This window comes from Somniosus microcephalus, chromosome 21, assembly GCF_052327205.1.
Source record: "Somniosus microcephalus isolate GS21.2 chromosome 21, FLI_Smic_1.0, whole genome shotgun sequence".
NCBI lineage: Eukaryota > Metazoa > Chordata > Chondrichthyes > Squaliformes > Somniosidae > Somniosus > Somniosus microcephalus.
The window spans coordinates 75,361,880-75,382,044 of record NC_141007.1 but is presented as its reverse complement, the minus strand read 5'-3'; the positions used below and the strand labels follow the sequence as shown (position 1 = coordinate 75,382,044).

Genomic DNA, 20,165 nt, shown 5'->3' with positions numbered 1-20,165 from the left:
CTACACTGTCCCACCAAACACTCCCAGGGCAGGTACAGTACGGGTTAGATACAGAGTAAAGCTCCCTCTACACTGTCCCATCAAACACTCCCAGGGCAGGTACAGCACGGGTTAGATACAGAGTAAAGCTCCCTCTACACTGTCCCACCAAACACTCCCAGGGCAGGTACAGTACGGGTTAGATACAGAGTAAAGCTCCCTCTACACTGTCCCATCAAACACTCCCAGGGCAGGTACAGCACGGGTTAGATACAGAGTAAAGCTCCCTCTACACTGTCCCATCAAACACTCCCAGGGCAGATACAGCACGGGTTAGATACAGAGTAAAGCTCCCTCTACACTGTCCCATCAAACACTCCCAGGGCAGGTACAGCACGGGTTAGATACAGAGTAAAGCTCCCTCTACACTGTCCCATCAAACACTCCCAGGGCAGGTACAGCACGGGTTAGATACAGAGTAAAGCTCCCTCTACACTGTCCCATCAAACACTCCCAGGGCAGGTACAGCACGGGTTAGATACAGAGTAAAGCTCCCTCTACACTGTCCCATCAAACACTCCCAGGGCAGGCACAGCATGGGTTAGATACAGAGTAAAGCTCCCTCTACACTGTCCCATCAAACACTCCCAGGGCAGGTACAGCACGGGTTAGATACAGAGTAAAGCTCCCTCTACACTGTCCCATCAAACACTCCCAGGGCAGGTACAGCACGGGTTAGATACAGAGTAAAGCTCCCTCTACACTGTCCCATCAAACACTCCCAGGGCAGGTACAGCACGGGTTAGATACAGAGTAAAGCTCCCTCGACACTGTCCCATCAAACACTCCCAGGGCAGGTACAGCATGGGTTAGATACAGAGTAAAGCTCCCTCTACACTGTCCCATCAAACACTCCCAGGTACAGCATGGGTTAGATACAGAGTAAAGCTCCCTCTACACTGTCCCATCAAACACTCCCAGGTACAGCATGGGTTAGATACAGAGTAAAGCTCTAGCGGGACATCTGTCTCCAGAGTGAAGTGCCCAGTTGCCTGAAGGGTCAGTTGTTTGCTGTCCTGCGGTGGTTAATCTTTATTTTACTAACGAGTGGGCTTACCATGACATTGCCAACAGTGAGTTGTCGGTTCTGCTGGTTTGGAAGAGGAGCTTTATCGCTTTGTAATACAGCGTATATTGCGTATAGACTTGTGTATTCTCCTGTGGCATTGCTCACAGATAGCTGGAGGAAATGGTGCCCCCCCAACATTCATGGAGCTGGGGGGGTGGAGGGGTGGTTTCCAGCGTGCTGGCAGCAGATTTTGGGGAGCGGACTGAATTCGGCGTACAACCCGGATATACCAGGGCTCCAGACTTTTTTGCCTCGTCAGGAGTGCCATATTGTAATGTAATTTTAACGTATTGTCCACATTCATCCCGTTAGCAGCACTGGTCCCCGGGGCTGTCGCGGTGGGGTCCAAAACTCAAAGCTGGACATTGTGTGATGACCTTGAGCCCTGCGATTGTGGGCGGGCTCAGGGAGGTCAGCAGTGAGGGTGGGCAGTAGCTCCATCTGCCCCCACAGGGGGGTCCCAGGGCTCTCGGGGCAGGTGCCCAATTCTGGGCGCCACACTTTCGGAAGGGCATCAAGCCTTGGAGAGGGTGCAGAGGAGATTGACCAGAATGGTCCCAGGGGTCAAGGGTTTCAGTTATGTGGAGAAACTGGAGGAGCTGGGATTCTTCTTCTTAGAGCAGAGATGGTTAATGGGAGATTTAATAGAGGTGTTGAAAATGAGGAGGGGTTTTGATAGAATAGGTAGGGAGAGGAGGGTCAGTAACCAGAGGACACAGATTTAAGATAATTGACAAAAAATCCAGGGGGAGATGAGGAGAAATTTTTTTACGCAGCGAGTTGTTGTGATCTGGAATGCGCTGCCTGAAAGGGCGGTGGAAGCAGATTCAATAACAGCTTTCAAAAAGGAATTGGATAAAAACTTGAAAAAGGAGAAATCTGCAGGGCTCTGGGGAAAGGGCAGAGAGGATGGGGACTATTTGGAGAGCTCTTTCAAAGAGCCGGCACAGGCTCGAGGGGCCGAATGACCTCCCTCTCTGCTGTGTGATTCTATGTTAAGGAAGTCTTGCTCCAATTGTTCAGGGTTCTGGTGAGACCACACATGGAGTACTTTGCACAGTTTTGGTCTCCTTCTTTAAGGAAGGATATACTTACCTTAGATCCCTGGGATGAGAGGGCTGTCCTATGAGGAGAGATTGTGTAGAATGGGCCGATACTCTCTGGAGTTTAGAAGAATGAGAGGTGATGTCATTGAAACATTCAAGATTCTGAGGGGGATTGACAGGGTAGATGCTGAGAGGTTGTTTCCCCCTGGCTGGAGAGTCTAGAACTAGGGGGCACAGTCTCAGGATAAGGGGTCAGCCATTTAGGACTGAGATGAGGAGGAATTTCTTCACTCAGAGGGTTGTGAATCTTTGGAAATTTCTGCCCCAGATAAGCTGTGGATGCTGAGTCCTTGAGTATATTCAAGGCTGAGATTGATAGATTTTTGGACTTTGGGGGAATCGAGGGACATGGAGATCGGGCGGGAAAGTGGAGTTGAGGTCGATGATCAGCCATGATCTCATTCAATGGCGGAGCAGGCTCGAGGGGCCGAATGGCGGAGCAGGCCCGAGGGGCCGAATGGCGGAGCGGGCTCGAGGGGCCAAATGGCGGAGCGGGCTCGAGGGGCCGTATGGCGGAGCGGGCTCGAGGGGCCTTATGACGGAGCAGGCCCGAGGGGCCGAATGGCGGAGCGGGCTTGAGGGGCCGTATGGCGGAGCAGGCCCGAGGGGCCGTATGGACAACTCCTGCTCCTGATTCTCATGTTCTGGTGTTCTGATATCTGTCGGCTGTTTGTTGTCGGAGGCAACGAGCGGTTACCGCGCCACCTCTGGAACAAGCAGGAATAACAAACGTTCCCATCTCAGTGGTAACAGTGCCTTCCTGTGGACCGACTGAGAATTACATCGAACGTACAGCACAGGAACAGGCCATTCGGCCCCACAGGCCTGTGCCGGTCTTCACGCTCCACACGAGCCTCCTCCCAACCTACTTCATCTCACCCCACAACAGGCATTAACCATTACAGTTTTACCGACACGTGGATTTTATTGATTAGACAGGCAGAAGAGAAAAGCTGCCAGAGTGACTAGGAACATAGGAACAGGAGGAGGCCATTCAGCCCCTCGAGCCTGTTCCACCATTCAATGAGATCATGGCTGATCTGTGATCTAATTCCATCTACCCACCTTTGCCCCATATCCCTTAATACCTTTGGTTAACAGAAAGCTATCAGTCTCCGATTTAAAATTAACAATCGACCTCGCATCAATTGCCGTTTGCGGAAGAGAGTTCCAAACTTCTACCACCCTTTGTGTGTAGAAGTGTTTCCTAATTTCACTCCTGAAAGGTCTGGCTCTAATTTTTAGATGATGCCCCCTAGTCCTAGAATCCCCAACCAGCAGAAATAGTTTCTCTCTATCGACACTATCAGTTCCCCTAATATCTTGAAAACTTCGATCAGATCACTCCTTAACCTTCTAAATTCCAGGGATACAACCCTAGTTTGTGAAATCTCTCCTCGTAATTTAACACTTGGAGTCCGGGTATTCCCAGATAAAGAGCTTGTTACATCAGCAGCGGGGGATTGTAAAATATCGCGTTGCTTGTCAGAAGGACAACGTGTACACGCTTGTTTGAGCTGAGGGGAGATCCTGGAGCTGAATGTATTAAATGTGCAAAAGGCCTTTGCAACTCGAGGTTTGTCCGTGAGGAAAAAGCTTCGAAAGTTATGGTGAAGACTATATGGTCGACCCTGGGATTTAACAGTCTGGAGAGCGGGAGTATGGAGGGGGTGAAGTGGGGAGGGTGGGGGTACTTGTTGAAAGGTTATTAAGGTCTTTAGGGCAGCAGGTACATGGGAAAACCACCATCTCCAAGTCACACACCATCCTGACTTGGCAGTATATCGCCGATCCTTCATCGTCGCTGGGTCAAAATCCTGGAACTCCCTCCCTAACAGCACTGTGGGAGCACCTTCACCACACGGACTGCAGCGGTTCAAGAAGGCGGCTCACCACCACCTTCTCGAGGGCAATAAATGTTCGCCTTGCCAGTGACACCCACATCCTGAGAGTGAATTAAAAATATTAGTTTATTATATAGATTTGATATTTAGGGGCGTGTAGCAACTAGCAAAATGGTTGAGAAATTAATTTGGTCACTAAAAGGACTTGGGACAAAATGTCAGCGGTGATATGCTGACATGCATTGAATTTAATACCATTTGTGTTTTTTTGATTGGTTGCAGTTCCCTAGCAACCAATTTGGATGTTTTTCATCCTGTGAATGTGTCAGAACTTTCCCTACACCTGACACTCAGCTCGAACCTTTACTCCACTTGTGCATCTCCCGTGGCGGTGCTGATAGTTTAGTCAGATGATGCGCTGCTTTATAAGGGCCGCAGCATTAAACCATGTCAGGCTCAATGTATTATTCTGCTACGAAGGTGTAGCTGTGTCCATTTAAGGTTCAAAAAGTCTAGTTGTGAAGTAATCAGAGCCTCGGGTCAGAGTTTAATTGCTGTCCGGGCAGGGAGCTTTGCAGATTGGGATGTGTTTGTCAGTTGTCGGCTGCAGTTCAGAAGCACACGGCATCTTGAGGTTGTTTCCGCACCATTCACAAAATGTGATGCCTGCACATTCCCCAGGGTGCGTTGGTGCTAACATGGTTTGCCCGCTATACGCTTTGGCCAGTTTCAAAGGGGGTAGTATGATTACGGTACCGCACTATTGAACAAGAGCGCAGTAGCTCGCTGTTGAATAAGATACTGCAGTCAGTGCTTATACAAGGTGTAACCCCCACACCATTTAAAGGGTTTAAGCAGATAAGGTGCAAAAGGCAATTGGACCATAACAATGTATTATTTAGTAATTTACCTGCAGAGTATTTCCAGCATTTTCTGTTATTATTTACTTATATTTGGCCCTACCTTCAGTGCACCTTAACAGGGTGCGAACCAGCAAGTAAGCAGGCAGTGTCTGCCTGAAAAACACAGCCATTAACACAGCCTCACTTTCAAATTGACTTTAATGCAAACAGATAATTGTTGGCGCTTTTAACCGATTTGAGCAATTGCACGATTTAAACATGGCCGTCTTAAGTGGCGGTGTAGGAATCGACAGATCCCTAACTGAAGCACTGAGGTCGAGTCAGTCCGATAATAAAACGAAGTTTAATAGAAACTAGAGAACAAACAGTTGCATGCAGGAGAAACAATCAACAGGTCTTTTCTGGTGCTGGTTTCATGAGGTCTGAGTTGGGAACCTCCCACTCTCTGACGTCATGACGTCATCACGTTTCCCGCCGTTCGGGGCATCACGTGACCAACGCGATGACGTCATTGCGCTGATTCTGGGGCTTATCCAGAATGGCTATTTACATACAGTAAACAAACATAGGTGCTGTAGCACTCTGTTAAAGGCAGTTATACATTTATACAGGAGTCTGTTGGTGGCTTTGCCACAGCGGGTATTGTATTACCAGTGGTCTCCATTGGCATTGCTCATAGCAAGTCAGTTCTTTCAGAACAGTAGTGTTAATGTACAACGCCTTATTGTCTGATCAGTTGTAGCTGTGTCCTTTTTAAGGCCACAAATTCAAATTACTGTTAAGTAAACAAAAACTCATTGGTCAAGTGTCAGCTTGGCTCAGTGGTAACACCCTTGCCTCTGAATCATGAAGGTCGTGAACTCAAGCCACACTCCAGGATATCAGCACATAATCTAGGCTGACAGTGCTGAGGGAGTGCTGCACTGTCGGAGGGGCAGTATTGAGGGAGCGCTGCACTGTCGGAGGGGCAGTACTGAGGGAGCGCTGCACTGTCGGAGGGGCAGTACTGAGGGAGCGCCGCACTGTCGGAGGGGCAATACTGAGGGAGCGCTGCACTGTCGGAGGGGCAGTACTGAGGGAGCGCCGCACTGTCGGAGGGGCAGTACTGAGGGAGCGCTGCACTGTCAGAGGGGCAGTACTGAGGGAGCGCTGCACTGTCGGAGGGGCAGTACTGAGGGAGCGCTGCACTGTCGGAGAGGCAGTACTGAGGGAGCGCTGCACTGTCGGAGGGGCAGTACTGTGGGAGCGCCGCACTGTCGGAGGGTCAGTACTGAGGGAGCGCTGCACTGTCGGAGGGGCAGTACTGAGGGAGCACTGCACTGTCGGAGGGGCAGTACTGAGGGAGCACTGCACTGTCGGAGGGGCAGTACTGAGGGAGCGCTGCACTGTCAGAGGGTCAGTACTGAGGGAGCGCTGCACTGTCGGAGGGGCAGAACTGAGGGAGCACTGCACTGTCGGAGGGGCAGTACTGAGGGAGCGCCGCACTGTCGGAGGGGCAGTACTGAGGGAGTGCTGCACTGTCAGAGGGGCAGTACTGAGGGAACGCTGCACTGTTAGAGGGGCAGTACTGAGGGAGTGCCGCACTGTCGGAGGTGCCGTCTTTTTGATGAGACATTAAACCATCGACCTGTTGAGCTGGGTGTAAAAGATCCCGCGGCACTCTTTCGAAGAAGAGCAGAGGAGTTCTCCCTGCTGTCCTGGCCAATATTTATCCCTCAACTAACATCACTAAAACAGATTATCTGGACATTTACTTAATTCCATGTTTGTGGCTTGTGTATCAGATCTTGGTGAGACCACTTCTGCAGTAGTGTGTATTACAGGAAGGTTGTAGAATTATCAGAGCGAGTCCAGAGGAGGGCGAGAGGCTGATTCCTGAACGTGGAGTGCAGAGCGGGAGGACAAGGTGGTCGACCCTGGGATTGAAGAGTCTGGCGAGCAGGAGGATGGAGGGGGGCAGAGGGGAACTTGTTAAAGGTCTTTAAGGTTTTGATGGGTATGGGGAATTTGGATCGAGGAGCTTTCTTCTGTGGAGTGCGCGGTCCCAGGACTGAGGGACTCATTTTAAACATAAAGGTATCAGGAGAAAAAAAGAGAGTTTAGGCGACTTTGGTTTGGTGAAAGTTACGATAGAATTGTGGAACAGGAAACCAGCAGGGGAGGAACAGGAAACTATGGCAGGGTTTGTAAAAGGGCTGGATGGATTCCTGTTAGGGGAGGGGGGGACGGGTACAGGGCCATTAGTTCAAGGGTCGCAGAGAGGAACCCGCTGGGAGTTTGGTCGGGGAAACGAGATGGACAAATGGGTTCCTCGCCGAAACACTACTGTGTCACTCAGATAGTTTCAGCAAAAGAAAGAAAGACTTGCATTTCTAGAGTGCCTTTCATCACCTGAAGTGCAGTCTTTGTTGTGATGTAGGAAACACGGCAGCTAGTTTGTGCACAGCAAGATCCCACAAACAGCACTGTGATAATGACCAGATAATCTGTTTTTGTTATGTTGATTGAGGGATAAATATTGGCCCAGGATACCAGGCAGAACTCCCCTGCTCTTCTTCGAAACTGTGGGATCTTTTACGTCCACCCGAGAGAGCAGACGGGGCCTCGGTTTAACGTCTCATCCGAAAGACGGCCCCTCCGACAGTGCAGCTCTGAATTGTCAGCTTTGATTACAAGTTTAAATCGCTGGAGTGGGGCTTAACCCCACAACCTTCAGATTCAGGGGCGAGCTTGCTACCCACATGGCTGACACCTGGGCAGGTGCCCAGAACACGAAGCAATGACTTCCGGCTCAGGCTCGACACACGCTGACACTTTCTTTGTGTTTGACACCAGGTCAGTGGGACGATGTACAACACTGGGCGGCACGTCTCCCTGCGGCTGGACAAGGAGCACTTGGTCAACATCTCCGGCGGGCCCATGACCTACAGTTACCGCTTAGAAGAGATCCGGTTACACTTTGGCAGTGAGGACAGCCAAGGATCGGAGCATCTATTGAACGGGCAGGCCTTTTCTGGAGAGGTGAGTTGCCGTCCGGTCCGAGACTAGCAGCATAATGAAGGTAAGGTACAGCACGAATCTCAGTCGCTGAGCGATGGATCGGGCAGTGTCTGCAAACAGAATGAAACACATGTAAAAGATTGGGTTGTAATGATCAACAACAACTACTTGCATTTATATAGCACCTTTAATGCAGTAAAACGTCCCAAGATGCTTCACAGGAACGTTATCGGACAGAATTTGACACCGAGCCACAGAATGAGATATTCGGGCAGATGACCAAAAGCTTGGTCAAAGAGGTCGGCTTTAAGGAGCGTCTTAAAGGAGGAGAGAGAGGCGGAGAGGTTTATGGAGGGAATTTCAGAGCTTGGGGCCCAGGCAGCTGAAGGCACGGCCGCCAATGGTGGAGCGATGGAAATCGGAGATGCACGAGAGGCCAGAATTAGAGGAGCGCAGAGATCTCGAAGGGTTGTAGGGCTGGAAGATGTTACAGAGATAGGAGGAGCGAGGCCATGCAGGGATTTGAAGAATTTTAAAAGCGATGTGTTTCCGGACTGGTAGCCAGTGTAGGTCAGCGAGCACAGGTTGTGATGGGTGAACGGGGCTTGTTGCGAGTTAGGACACGGGCAGCAGAGTTTTAGATGAGCTCATGTTTACGGAGCGTGCAAGATGGGAGAGGAGAGCGATGCAATATCTGAGCTAAAGGGGAGAGAGAAACAGAGGAGGCATGGAGAAAGAATACCAAAGAACATCTGAGCAAAGGATGGAGAGGGGTGGGAGAGAGAGAAGGATGAGCAGGGACAGACCTCCCCCGGATGCAGTGTCAGAGGTGTCATCTTTTGGATGAGACGCTAAACCAAGGCTCCATCTGCTCTCGGGGATGTAAAAGATCCCATGGCACTATATTGAAGAAGAGCAGGGGAGTTCTGCCTGGTGTCCTGGACCAATATTTATCCCTCAACCAACACAGAGTAGAATGGGCCGATACTCTATGGAGTTTAGAAGAATGAGGGGTGATCTCACTGAAACATACGAGATTCTGGGGGGGATTGACAGGGTAGATGCTGAGAGGTTGTTTCCCCTGGCTGGAGTGTCTAGAACTAGGGGGCATGGTCTCAGGATAAGGGGTCGGCCATTTAGGACTGAGATGAGGAGGAATTTCTTCACTCAGAGGTTGTGAATCTTTGGAATTCTCTGCCCCAGAGGGCTGTGGATGCTGAATCATTGAGTATATTCAAGACAGAGATCGATAGATTTTTGGACTCTAGGGGAATCGAGGGATATGGGGATCGGGCAGGAAAGTGGAGTTGAGGTCAATGATCAGCCATGAACCTATTGAATGGTGGAGCAGGCTCGAGGGGCTGAATGACCAACTCCTGCTCCTATTTCTTCTGTTCTTATGTTCTTAACACCATGATCTAGTTGAATAGCGGAACGGGTTTGAGGGCCTACTCCTGTTCCTAGATTATCTGGGCATTATCACATTGCTGTTTGTGGGAGCTTGCTGTGCACAAATTGGCTGCCACGTTTCCTACATTACAACAGTGACTCCACTTGAAAAGCACCTCATTGGCTGTAAAGCGCTTTGGGACGTCCTGAGGTGGTGAAAGGCGCTCGAGAAATGCAAGTCTTCCTTTTCTTTAAGCTCCCTTCCCTTTCAGTAGAAAATGAACTCGCAGAAAATGATAGTTGCTGCATTCTCGCCCCATGAACCGGTGCAGTCAGTTACGGTGTCAGGGGACGGGGGCTTCCTTCTTTGTAAACCAATCGTTCATCATTTCAGTTGATGCTAATTACCCGAACACCTGCACTGTCAAACTCATTTCACATTTAATATGCTGATTAGTTAATGAGGCTTCACCAGCTTCCGCAGTGCTTTCAAACAGAAAGCAATTTGCCGAACGCAAACTTGTCACAATACTTCAGCGTCAGTAATGACCGGCGGGTTCCCTTCGCTTTCTCAGCGGAGAGGCCTATCTTTCTGAAAAAGGCCGGCCTTCCACCAGGGACTCCGAGTCCGGGTTCTCTCGCTAAACTTGTCGGAACCTCGGGAGTCGTTTGAAGAGATTTTAGGCTAAGAACCGCGTCAGAGAGGAGTTTCAGCCCCTTGATTTTTAACAGGGGTCCCTGATGGTGAGACTCCCTCTTTAACAGGGGTCCCTGATGGTGAGACTCCCTCTTTAACAGGGGTCCCTGATGGTGAGACTCTCTCTTTAAAAGGGGTCCCTGATGGTGAGACTCCCTCTTTAAAAGGGGTCCCTGATGGTGAGACTCCCTCTTTAAAAGGGGTCCCTGATGGCGAGACTCCCTCTTTAAAAGGGGTCCCTGATGGTGAGACTCCCTCTTTAAACGGGGTCCCTGATGGCGAGACTCCCTCTTTAAACAGGGTCCCTGATGGTGAGACTCCGTCTTTAAAAGGGGTCCCTGATGGTGAGACTCTCTCTTTAAAAGGGGTCCCTGATGATGAGACTCCCTCTTTAAAAGGGGTCCCTGATGGAGAGACTCCCTCTTTAAAAGGGGTCCCTGATGGAGAGACTCCCTCTTTAAAAGGGGTCCCTGATGGAGAGACTCCCTCTTTAAAAGGGGTCCCTGATGGTGAGACTCCCTCTTTAAAAGGGGTCCCTGATGGTGAGACTCCCTCTTTAAAAGGGGTCCCTGATGGTGAGACTCTCTCTTTAAAAGGGGTCCCTGATGGTGAGACTCCCTCTTTAAAAGGGGTCCCTGATGGTGAGACTCTCTCTTTAAAAGGGGTCCCTGATGGTGAGACTCCCTCTTTAAAAGGGGTCCCTGATGGTGAGACTCTCTCTTTAAAAGGGGTCCCTGATGGTGAGACTCCCTCTTTAAAAGGGGTCCCTGATGGTGAGACTCTCTCTTTAAAAGGGGTCCCTGATGGTGAGACTCCCTCTTTAAAAGGGGTCCCTGATGGTGAGACTCTCTCTTTAAAAGGGGTCCCTGATGGTGAGACTCCCTCTTTAAAAGGGGTCCCTGATGGTGAGACTCCCTCTTTAAAAGGGGTCCCTGATGGTGAGACTCTCTCTTTAAAAGGGGTCCCTGATGGAGAGACTCCCTCTTTAAACGGGGTCCCTGATGGTGAGACTCTCTCTTTAAAAGGGGTCCCTGATGGTGAGTCTCCCTCTTTAAAAGGGGTCCCTGATGGTGAGACTCTCTCTTTAAAAGGGGTCCCTGATGGTGAGACTCCCTCTTTAAAAGGGGTCCCTGATGGTGAGACTCCCTCTTTAAATGGGGTCCCTGATGGTGAGACTCCCTCTTTAAAAGGGGTCCCTGATGGAGAGACTCTCTCTTTAAACAGGGGTCCCTGATGGTGAGACTCCCTCTTTAACAGGGGTCCCTGATGGTGAGACTCCCTCTTTAAAAGGGGTCCCTGATGGTGAGACTCCCTCTTTAACAGGGGTCCCTGATGGTGAGACTCCCTCTTTAAAAGGGGTCCCTGATGGAGAGACTCTCTCTTTAAACAGGGGTCCCTGATGGTGAGACTCCCTCTTTAACAGGGGTCCCTGATGGTGAGACTCCCTCTTTAACAGGGGTCCCTGATGGTGAGACTCCCTCTTTAAAAGGGGTCCCTGATGGTGAGACTCCCTCTTTAACAGGGGTCCCTGATGGTGAGACTCCCTCTTTAACAGGGGTCCCTGATGGTGAGACTCTCTCTTTAAAAGGGGTCCCTGATGGTGAGACTCTCTCTTTAAAAGGGGTCCCTGATGGTGAGACTCTCTCTTTAAAAGGGGTCCCTGATGGCGAGACTCTCTCTTTAAAAGGGGTCCCTGATGGTGAGACTCTCTCTTTAAAAGGGGTCCCCGATGGAGAGACTCCCTCTTTAAACAGGGTCCCTGATGGCGAGACTCCCTCTTTAAACGGGGTCCCTGATGGCGAGACTCCCTCTTTAAACAGGGTCCCTGATGGTGAGACTCCCTCTTTAAACAGGGTCCCTGATGGCGAGACTCCCTCTTTAAACGGGGTCCCTGATGGCGAGACTCCCTCTTTAAACGGGGTCCCTGATGGTGTGACTCCCTCTTTAAACAGGGCCCCTGATGGTGAGACTCTCTCTTTAAACGGGGTCTTGAACGCGTGCGGCCCAGCATCAGCCCCCATTACTGCACGAGGGTCTCAAACAGGCCTCAAGCTCCTGATTTGTATATGTTTCAGGCACGGGCCCTGGACGCCTCATTTTTTTGCCTACACCAATATGGCGGGGGGGGTGTGCGCACTTCCGGCTCGGCCGTGCCTCTGTTACCTCTAGACTCGACTATTCCAACGCTCTCCTGACAGGCATCCCATCTTCTACCCAACATAATCTTGTGTTCATTCAAAACTGGACTGCCTGTATCCTAACTCGCACCAAGTCCCATTCGTTCATCACCCCTGTGCTCGCTAACCGACAGTGGCTCCCGGTCCGGCAACGCCTCGGGTTAAAAATTCTCATCTTTGTTTTCAAATCCCTCCATGGCCTCGCCCCTCCCAATCTCTGTAACCTCCTCCAACCCTACAACCCCCCAAGGTCTCTGCGCTCCTCCAATTCTGGCCTCTTGCGCAGCCCCGACTTCCATCGCTCCACCATTGGCGACCATGTCTTCAGCTGCCTGGGCCCCAAGCTCTGGAATTCCCTCCCTAAACCTCTCCGCCTCTCTCCTCCTTTAAGATGCTCCTTAAAACCTTCCTCTTTGACCTGTCCTAATTTCTCCTTATGTGGCTCGGTGTCAAATTGTGTTTGATAATCGCTCCTGTGAAGCACCTTGGGACATTTTACTACATTAAAGGTGCTGTATAAATGCAAGTTGTTGTTGTTGTAATGATCGCACGCTTCCTTCCCACCATATTGGACTGGAGGCTCAGGACCTGCCTCGCGCCATCGAATTTCTGGGCCTCTCTCTTTAAACGTGTCCCTAATGGTGAGATACCCTTTTTTAAGAGAAGTCCTGTTGCCATGACTCCCTCTTGAACTGCCCAATGATGAGGCCCCGGGCTTGCATGGGATGGCTGTATATAAATGGATCTATTGAAGACCCATAAAACGTTCTGATAAACTTTAAAAATATTTAGCACACTAAATATTAAACAGCGAATGCCAATGCTCTTGACTTTTGATTGCCCTCCTTGTTATTGCTTTGGGAAAATACCCTTATAACAAATAATTACATTGTGTTATATAATGAATTCCCTTTCTCGCTGTGGTGCTCGCTGTGTGGCTTTTGGCCGACACAAAGGACTAAAAACAGTGGAAGCCCTAGAGGAGTATAGAAAGTGCAGGGGGGTATTTAAAAAAGAAATTAGGAGAGCGAAGAGGGGGCAGGAAAAAACACTGGCGGGCAAAATAAAGGAAAATCCCAAGGTGTTTTATAAGTATATAAAGGGCAAGAGGATGACCAGGGAAAAAGTAGGGCCCATTAGGGACCAAAGTGGCAATCTGTGTGTAGAGCCAGAAGATGTAGGTGAGGTTTGAAATGAATATTTTACATCTGTGTTCACGATGGAGAAGGGTGATGTAGGCATAGAAATCAGGCAGGGGGATTGTGATATACTTGAACAAATTAATATTGAGAGGGAGGAGGTACTAGTGGTTTTAGCAGGCTTAAAAGTGGATAAATCCCCAGGCCCAGATGAGATGTTTCCCAGGCTGCTGTGTGAGGCAAGGGAGGAGATCGCAGGGGCTCTAACACAAATTTTCAGAACCTCTCTGGCCACAGGGGAGGTGCCAGAGGACTGGAGGACAGCTAACCTAGTACCATTGTTCAAGAAGGGTATTAGGGATAAAGCAGGGAATTACAGGCCAGGGAGCCTAACATCTGTGGTAGGGAAATTATTGGAAAAAATTCTGAGGGGCAGAATTAGTCTCCACTTGGAGAGGCAAGGATTAATCAAGGATAGTCAGTATGGCTTTGTCAGGGGGAGATCATGTCTAACCAATTTGATTGAATTTTTCGAGGGGGTGACTAGGTGTGTGGATGAGGGTAGTGTAGTTGATGCAGTCTGCATGGACTTCAGTAAGGCTTTTGACAAAGTCCCGCATGGGAGACTGGTCAAGAAGTTAAGAGCCCATGGGATCCAGGGCAATTTGGCACATTGGATCCAAAATTGGCTTAGCGGCAGGAAGCAGAGGGTGATGGTCGAAAGTTGTTTTTGTGACTGGAAGCCTGTGTCCAGTGGTGTACCGCAGGGATCGGTGCTGGGACCTTTGCTGTTTGTAGTGTACATTAATGATTTAGATATGAATGTAGGAGGCATGATCAGTAAGTTCGCAGATGACACGAAAATTGGTGGAGTGGTAAATAGCGAGGAGGGAAGCCTCAAGCTACAGGATGATATAGATGGGTTGGTTAGATGGGCAGAACAGTGGCAAATGGAATTTAACCCTGAAAAGTGTGAGGTGATGCATTTTGGGAGGACTAACAAGGCAAGGGAATACACAACGAATGGTAGGACCCTAGGAAGGACAGAGGATCAGAGGGACCTTGGTGTGCATGTACATAGATCCCTGAAGTCAGCAGGACAGGTAGATAAGGTGGTTAAAAAGGCATATGGGATACTTGCTTTCATTAGCCGAGGCATAGAATATAAGAGCAGGGAGGTTATGATGGAGCTGTACAAAACGCTAGTTAGGCCACAGCTGGAATATTGTGTGCAGTTCTGGTCGCCACACTATAGGAGGGATGTGATTGGATTGGAGAGGGTGCAGAGGAGATTCACCAGGATGTTGCCTGGGCTGGAATGCTTCAGCTATGAAGAGAGACTGGACAGGCTGGGGTTGTTTTCCTTAGAGCAGAGAAGGCTGAGGAGGGACCTGATTGAGGTGTACAAAATTATGAGGGGCATAGATAGGGTAGATAGAAAGGAACTTTTCCCCTTAGTAGAGGGGTCAATAACCAGGGGGCATAGTTTCAAGGTAAGGGGCAGGAGGTTTAGAGGGGAATTGAGGAAAACTTTTTCACCCAGAGGGTGGTTGGAATCTGGAACTCACTGCCTGAAAGGGTGGTAGAGGCAGGAACCCTCACAAAATTCAAGAAGCATTTAGATGAGCACTTGAAACGCCATAGCATACAAGGCTACGGACCAAGTGCTGGAAAATGGGATTAGAATAGACAGGGCTTGATGGCCAGCGTGGACACGATGGGCCGAAGGGCCTCTTTCTGTGCTGTATAACTCTATGACTCTATGACTGTGAGTTCCATGGCACACCATGTTTTCAAAAGCTCATTTATCCAGATATTTTTATTGTGTAACTAAGACCTTAAAGACTGCGCTGAATCGAAGTCTAATTTACTTGAAAAGAAAATGTTCCCAGTTTTCTCCCCTCTTCCCTCTGCACCTCTCTGGCTCTCGCTGGGGTACATTGCCACAGATACCAGCAGCCTTCCCCCAAACTGACCATTCTTCACGTGCGACCTCAAACACTGAGCGTCGGCGGGATATTTGTGCCATGGCTTGTTTGGCAGCACCTCCCAAACCCGCGACCTCTACCACCTAGAAGGACAAGGGCAGCAGGCGCATGGGAACACCACCACCTCCAAGTCACACACCATCCTGACTTGGAAATATATCGCCGTTCCTTCATCGTCGCTGGGTCAAAATCCTGGAACTGCCTCCCAAACAGCACTGTGGGAGCACCTTCACCACACGGACTGCAGCGGTTCAAGAAGGCGGCTCACCACCACCTTCTCAAGGGGCAACTAGGGATGGGCAATAAATGCTGGCCTCGCCAGCGACGCCCACATCCCGTGAATGAATAACTGAAAAAGTAAAAAGGATGTAAGATTCCCCACACACCGAGCTCCTGATCGCAGCTGTCCCAATATGGAGAGCCAGTGCATTGCATTTATATAGCGCCTTTAACGTAGTAAAATGTCCCAAGGTGCTTCACAAGAGCGATTATCAAACAACACTTGACACCGAGCCACATAAGGAGACATTAGGACAAAGAGGTAGGTTTTAAGGAGCATCTGAAAGGAGGAGGGAGAGGTTTAGGGAGGGAATTCCAGAGCCTAGGACAGGGAAGGAAGGGAGAGAGGGAGGGAGGGTAAGTTGGAGGCTGAGTTATTTCCAAGGCATACTCACAAAACTGGGAGATTGGCAACAGCTTGTTGGTAAGGAACTGGTGCTTGACAGAATGGAAACCGCGATAACTTAGGAAAGAAATGAATTGAAAACGACCTCGAATGTTCCTTGAACTCTAGCTTCAGGCGGTAGAGCCACACTCAATCAGTGCTGTGACCAGCGCGCACATACAGCTCGTGTCTGCAGTCAATAGTAATGTATTATCGGCCAAATGCTGTCTGGAGTGGCTGAGCATTGATGTCAGGACAACCTTTAAACATCTGACATGATCAGATAAATAGATTGACATTTACTTCAAGACTGGCCTTCATTCTGAAAAGCAACAGGGATCCAATTAAGCAGTCAGTGAAGCATGGACTTCAACATCCTGCACATCCCATATTTCCGAAGGCTTTGAAGACACGCTGACCGTGATTAAGGCGCAAATAATTGGCGGTGACACATTGCTAAGCCTTTGACTACATTTCTGAGTAAAATATGGTCCCCATTAAGGGTATGGACAAACTCTGGGGAAGATCGAGGCTTACACACTTGCATATCAATGGAGTTATTGGAGTGCTGCCAGCTCAGGCCCATGGTGGAGTCAGTCTGGAGACTTCCAGTAACTCGACCTACTGCCTGCCGCTCTGCTACATGCCCTAGGGTTTGTGTAGTCAAGGACTGGAGAACTGTTCATCGTTCTATCCACTGCTCAGACAGGACTATCACAGAACTACATTCCCATTCACTCCCGTTATATACAGAGCCAATGGACCCAACCCCATCCCATTCACTCCCATTATATACAGAGCCAATGGACCCAACCCCTTCCCATTCACTCCCATTATATACAGAGCCAATGGACCCAACCCCATCCCATTCACTCCCGTTATATACAGAGCCAATGGACCCAACCCCATCCCATTCACTCCCATTATAAACAGAGCCAATGGACCCAACCCCTTCCCATTCACTCCCGTTATATACAGAGCCAATGGACCCAACCCCTTCCCATTCACTCCCATTATATACAGAGCCAATGGACCCAACCCCTTCCCATTCACTCCCGTTATATACAGAGCCAATGGACCCAACCCCTTCCCATTCACTCCCATTATATACAGAGCCAATGGACCCAACCCCATCCCATTCACTCCCGTTATATACAGAGCCAATGGACCCAACCCCATCCCATTTACTCCCGTTATATACAGAGCCAATGGACCCAACCCCTTCCCATTCACTCCCGTTATATACAGAGCCAATGGACCCAACCCCTTCCCATTCACTCCTGTTATATACAGAGCCAATGGACCCAACCCCCATCCCATTCACTCCCGTTATATACAGAGCCAATGGACCCAACCCCTTCCATTCACTCCCATTATATACAGAGCCAATGGACCCAACCCCATCCCATTCACTCCCGTTATATACAGAGCCAATGGACCCAACCCCATCCCATTCACTCCCATTATATACAGAGCCAATGGACCCAACCCCATCCCATTCACTCCCGTTATATACAGAGCCAATGGACCCAACCCCATCCCATTTACTCCCGTTATATACAGAGCCAATGGACCCAACCCCTTCCCATTCACTCCTGTTATATACAGAGCCAATGGACCCAACCCCATCCCATTTACTCCCCGTTATATACAGAGCCAATGGACCCCAACCCCATCCCATTCACTCCCGTTATATACAGAGCCAATGGACCCAACCCCATCCCATTCACTCCCGTTATATACAGAGCCAATGGACCCAACCCCATCCCATTCACTCCCGTTATATACAGAGCCAATGGACCCAACCCCTTCCCATTTCACTCCCGTTATATACAGAGCCAATGGACCCAACCCCTTCCCATTCACTCCTGTTATATACAGAGCCAATGGACCCAACCCCATCCCATTCACTCCCGTTATATACAGAGCCAATGGACCCAACCCCTTCCCATTCACTCCCATTATATACAGAGCCAATGGACCCAACCCCATCCCATTCACTCCCGTTATATACAGAGCCAATGGACCCAACCCCATCCCATTCACGTCCCATTATATACAGAGCCAATGGACCCAACCCCATCCCATTCACTCCCGTTATATACAGAGCCAATGGACCCAACCCCATCCCATTTACTCCCATTATATACAGAGCCAATGGACCCCAACCCCTTCCCATTCACTCCTGTATATACAGAGCCAATGGACCCAACCCCATCCCATTTACTCCCGTTATATACAGAGCCAATGGACCCAACCCCATCCCATTTACTCCCGTTATATACAGAGCCAATGGACCCAACCCCATCCCATTCACTCCGATTATATACAGAGCCAATGGACCCAACCCCATCCCATTCACTCCTGTTATATACAGAGCCAATGGACCCCAACCCCTTCCCATTCACTCCTGTTATATACAGAGCCAATAGACCCAACCCCATTCCATTCACTCCCTTTATATACAGAGCCAATGCACCCAACCCCATCCCATTCACTCCCGTTATATACAGAGCCAATGGACCCAACCCCTTCCCATTCACTCCCTTTATATACAGAGCCAATTGACAACCCCTTCCCATTCACTCCCGTTATATACAGAGCCAATGGACCCAACCCCATCCCATTCACTCCCTTTATATACAGAGCCAATGGACCCAACCCCATCCCATTCACTCCCTTTATATACAGAGCCAATGGACCCAACCCCATCCCATTCACTCCCGTTATATACAGAGCCAATGGACACAACCCCTTCCCATTCACTCCCTTTATATACAGAGCAAATGGACCCAACCCCCTTCCCATTCACTCCCGTTATATACAGAGCCAATGGACACAACCCCTTCCCATTCACTCCCCTTATATACAGAGCCAATGGACCCAACCCCATCCCATTTACTCCTGTTATATACAGAGCCAATGGACCCAAACCCATCCCATTCACTCCTGTTATATACAGAGCCAATGGACCCAACCCCTTCCCATTCACTCCTGTTATATACAGAGCCAATAGACCCAACCCCATTCCATTCACTCCCTTTATATACAGAGCCAATGCACCCAACCCCTTCCCATTCACTCCCTTTATATACAGAGCCAATGCACCCAACCCCATCCCATTCACTCCCTTTATATACAGAGCAAATGGACCCAACCCCATCCCATTCACTCCTGTTATATACAGAGCCAATTGACAACCCCTTCCCATTCACTCCCCGTTTATACAGAGCCAATGGACACAACCCCTTCCCATTCACTCCCGTTATATACAGAGCCAATAACCCCTTCCCATTCACTCCCGTTATATACAGAGCCAATGGACCCAAACCCATCCCATTCACTCCTGTTATATACAGAGCCAATGGACCCAACGCCTTCCCATTCACTCCTGTTATATACAGAGCCAATGGACCCAACCCCTTCCCATTCACTCCCTTTATATACAGAGCCAATGGACCCAACCCCATCTCATTCACTCTCGTTATATACAGAGCCAATGGACCCAACCCCATCCCATTCACTCCCGTTATATACAGAGCCAATGGACCCAACCCCATCCCATTCACTCCCGTTATATACAGAGCCAATGGACCCAACCCCATCCCATTTACTCCCGTTATATACAGAGCCAATGGACCCAAACCCATCCCATTCACTCCCTTTATATACAGAGCCAATGGACAACCCCTTCCCATTCACTCCCGTTATATACAGAGCCAATGGACCCAACCCCATCGCATTCACTCCTGTTATATACAGAGCCAATGGACCCAACCCCATCCCATTCACTCCTGTTATATACAGAGCCAATGGACCCAACCCCATCGCATTCACTCCTGTTATATACAGAGCCAATGGACCCAACCCCTTCCCATTAACTCCCTTTATATACATAGCCAATGGACCCAACCCCATCCCATTCACTCCCGTTATATACAGAGCCAATGTACCCAACCCCATCCCATTCACTCCCTTTATATACAGAGCCAATGGGCCCAACCCCTCACATTATATACAGAGCAAAATGAGCCAAATCTCCGTTAAAGGTATAAATGCCAGTTATTGTTGAAGGAGTTATTATCCATACCATCACACTTCCAGCCGGGCACCTCAGTGCAGCATTGAAGGCGTGCGACTCTGTCAAAGGCAAGATATTAAACCAAAATCCTGTCGGCGTGTTCAAGTGT

General features: G+C 49.5%; 1 protein-coding gene across 2 annotated transcripts in view; it reads left to right on the top strand.

Moving 5' to 3' along the window:
- Positions 1 to 20,165, top strand: part of LOC147102982 (carbonic anhydrase-related protein 10) — a 908,938-nt gene that overhangs the window by 785,067 nt on the left and 103,706 nt on the right. For both annotated transcript variants that reach the window (XM_085964066.1, XM_085964067.1), the window contains exon 4: positions 7,757 to 7,942. In XM_085964066.1, coding sequence (XP_085820192.1) covers positions 7,757 to 7,942 — 186 coding nt within the window. The remainder of the gene's footprint in view (positions 1 to 7,756; positions 7,943 to 20,165) is intronic.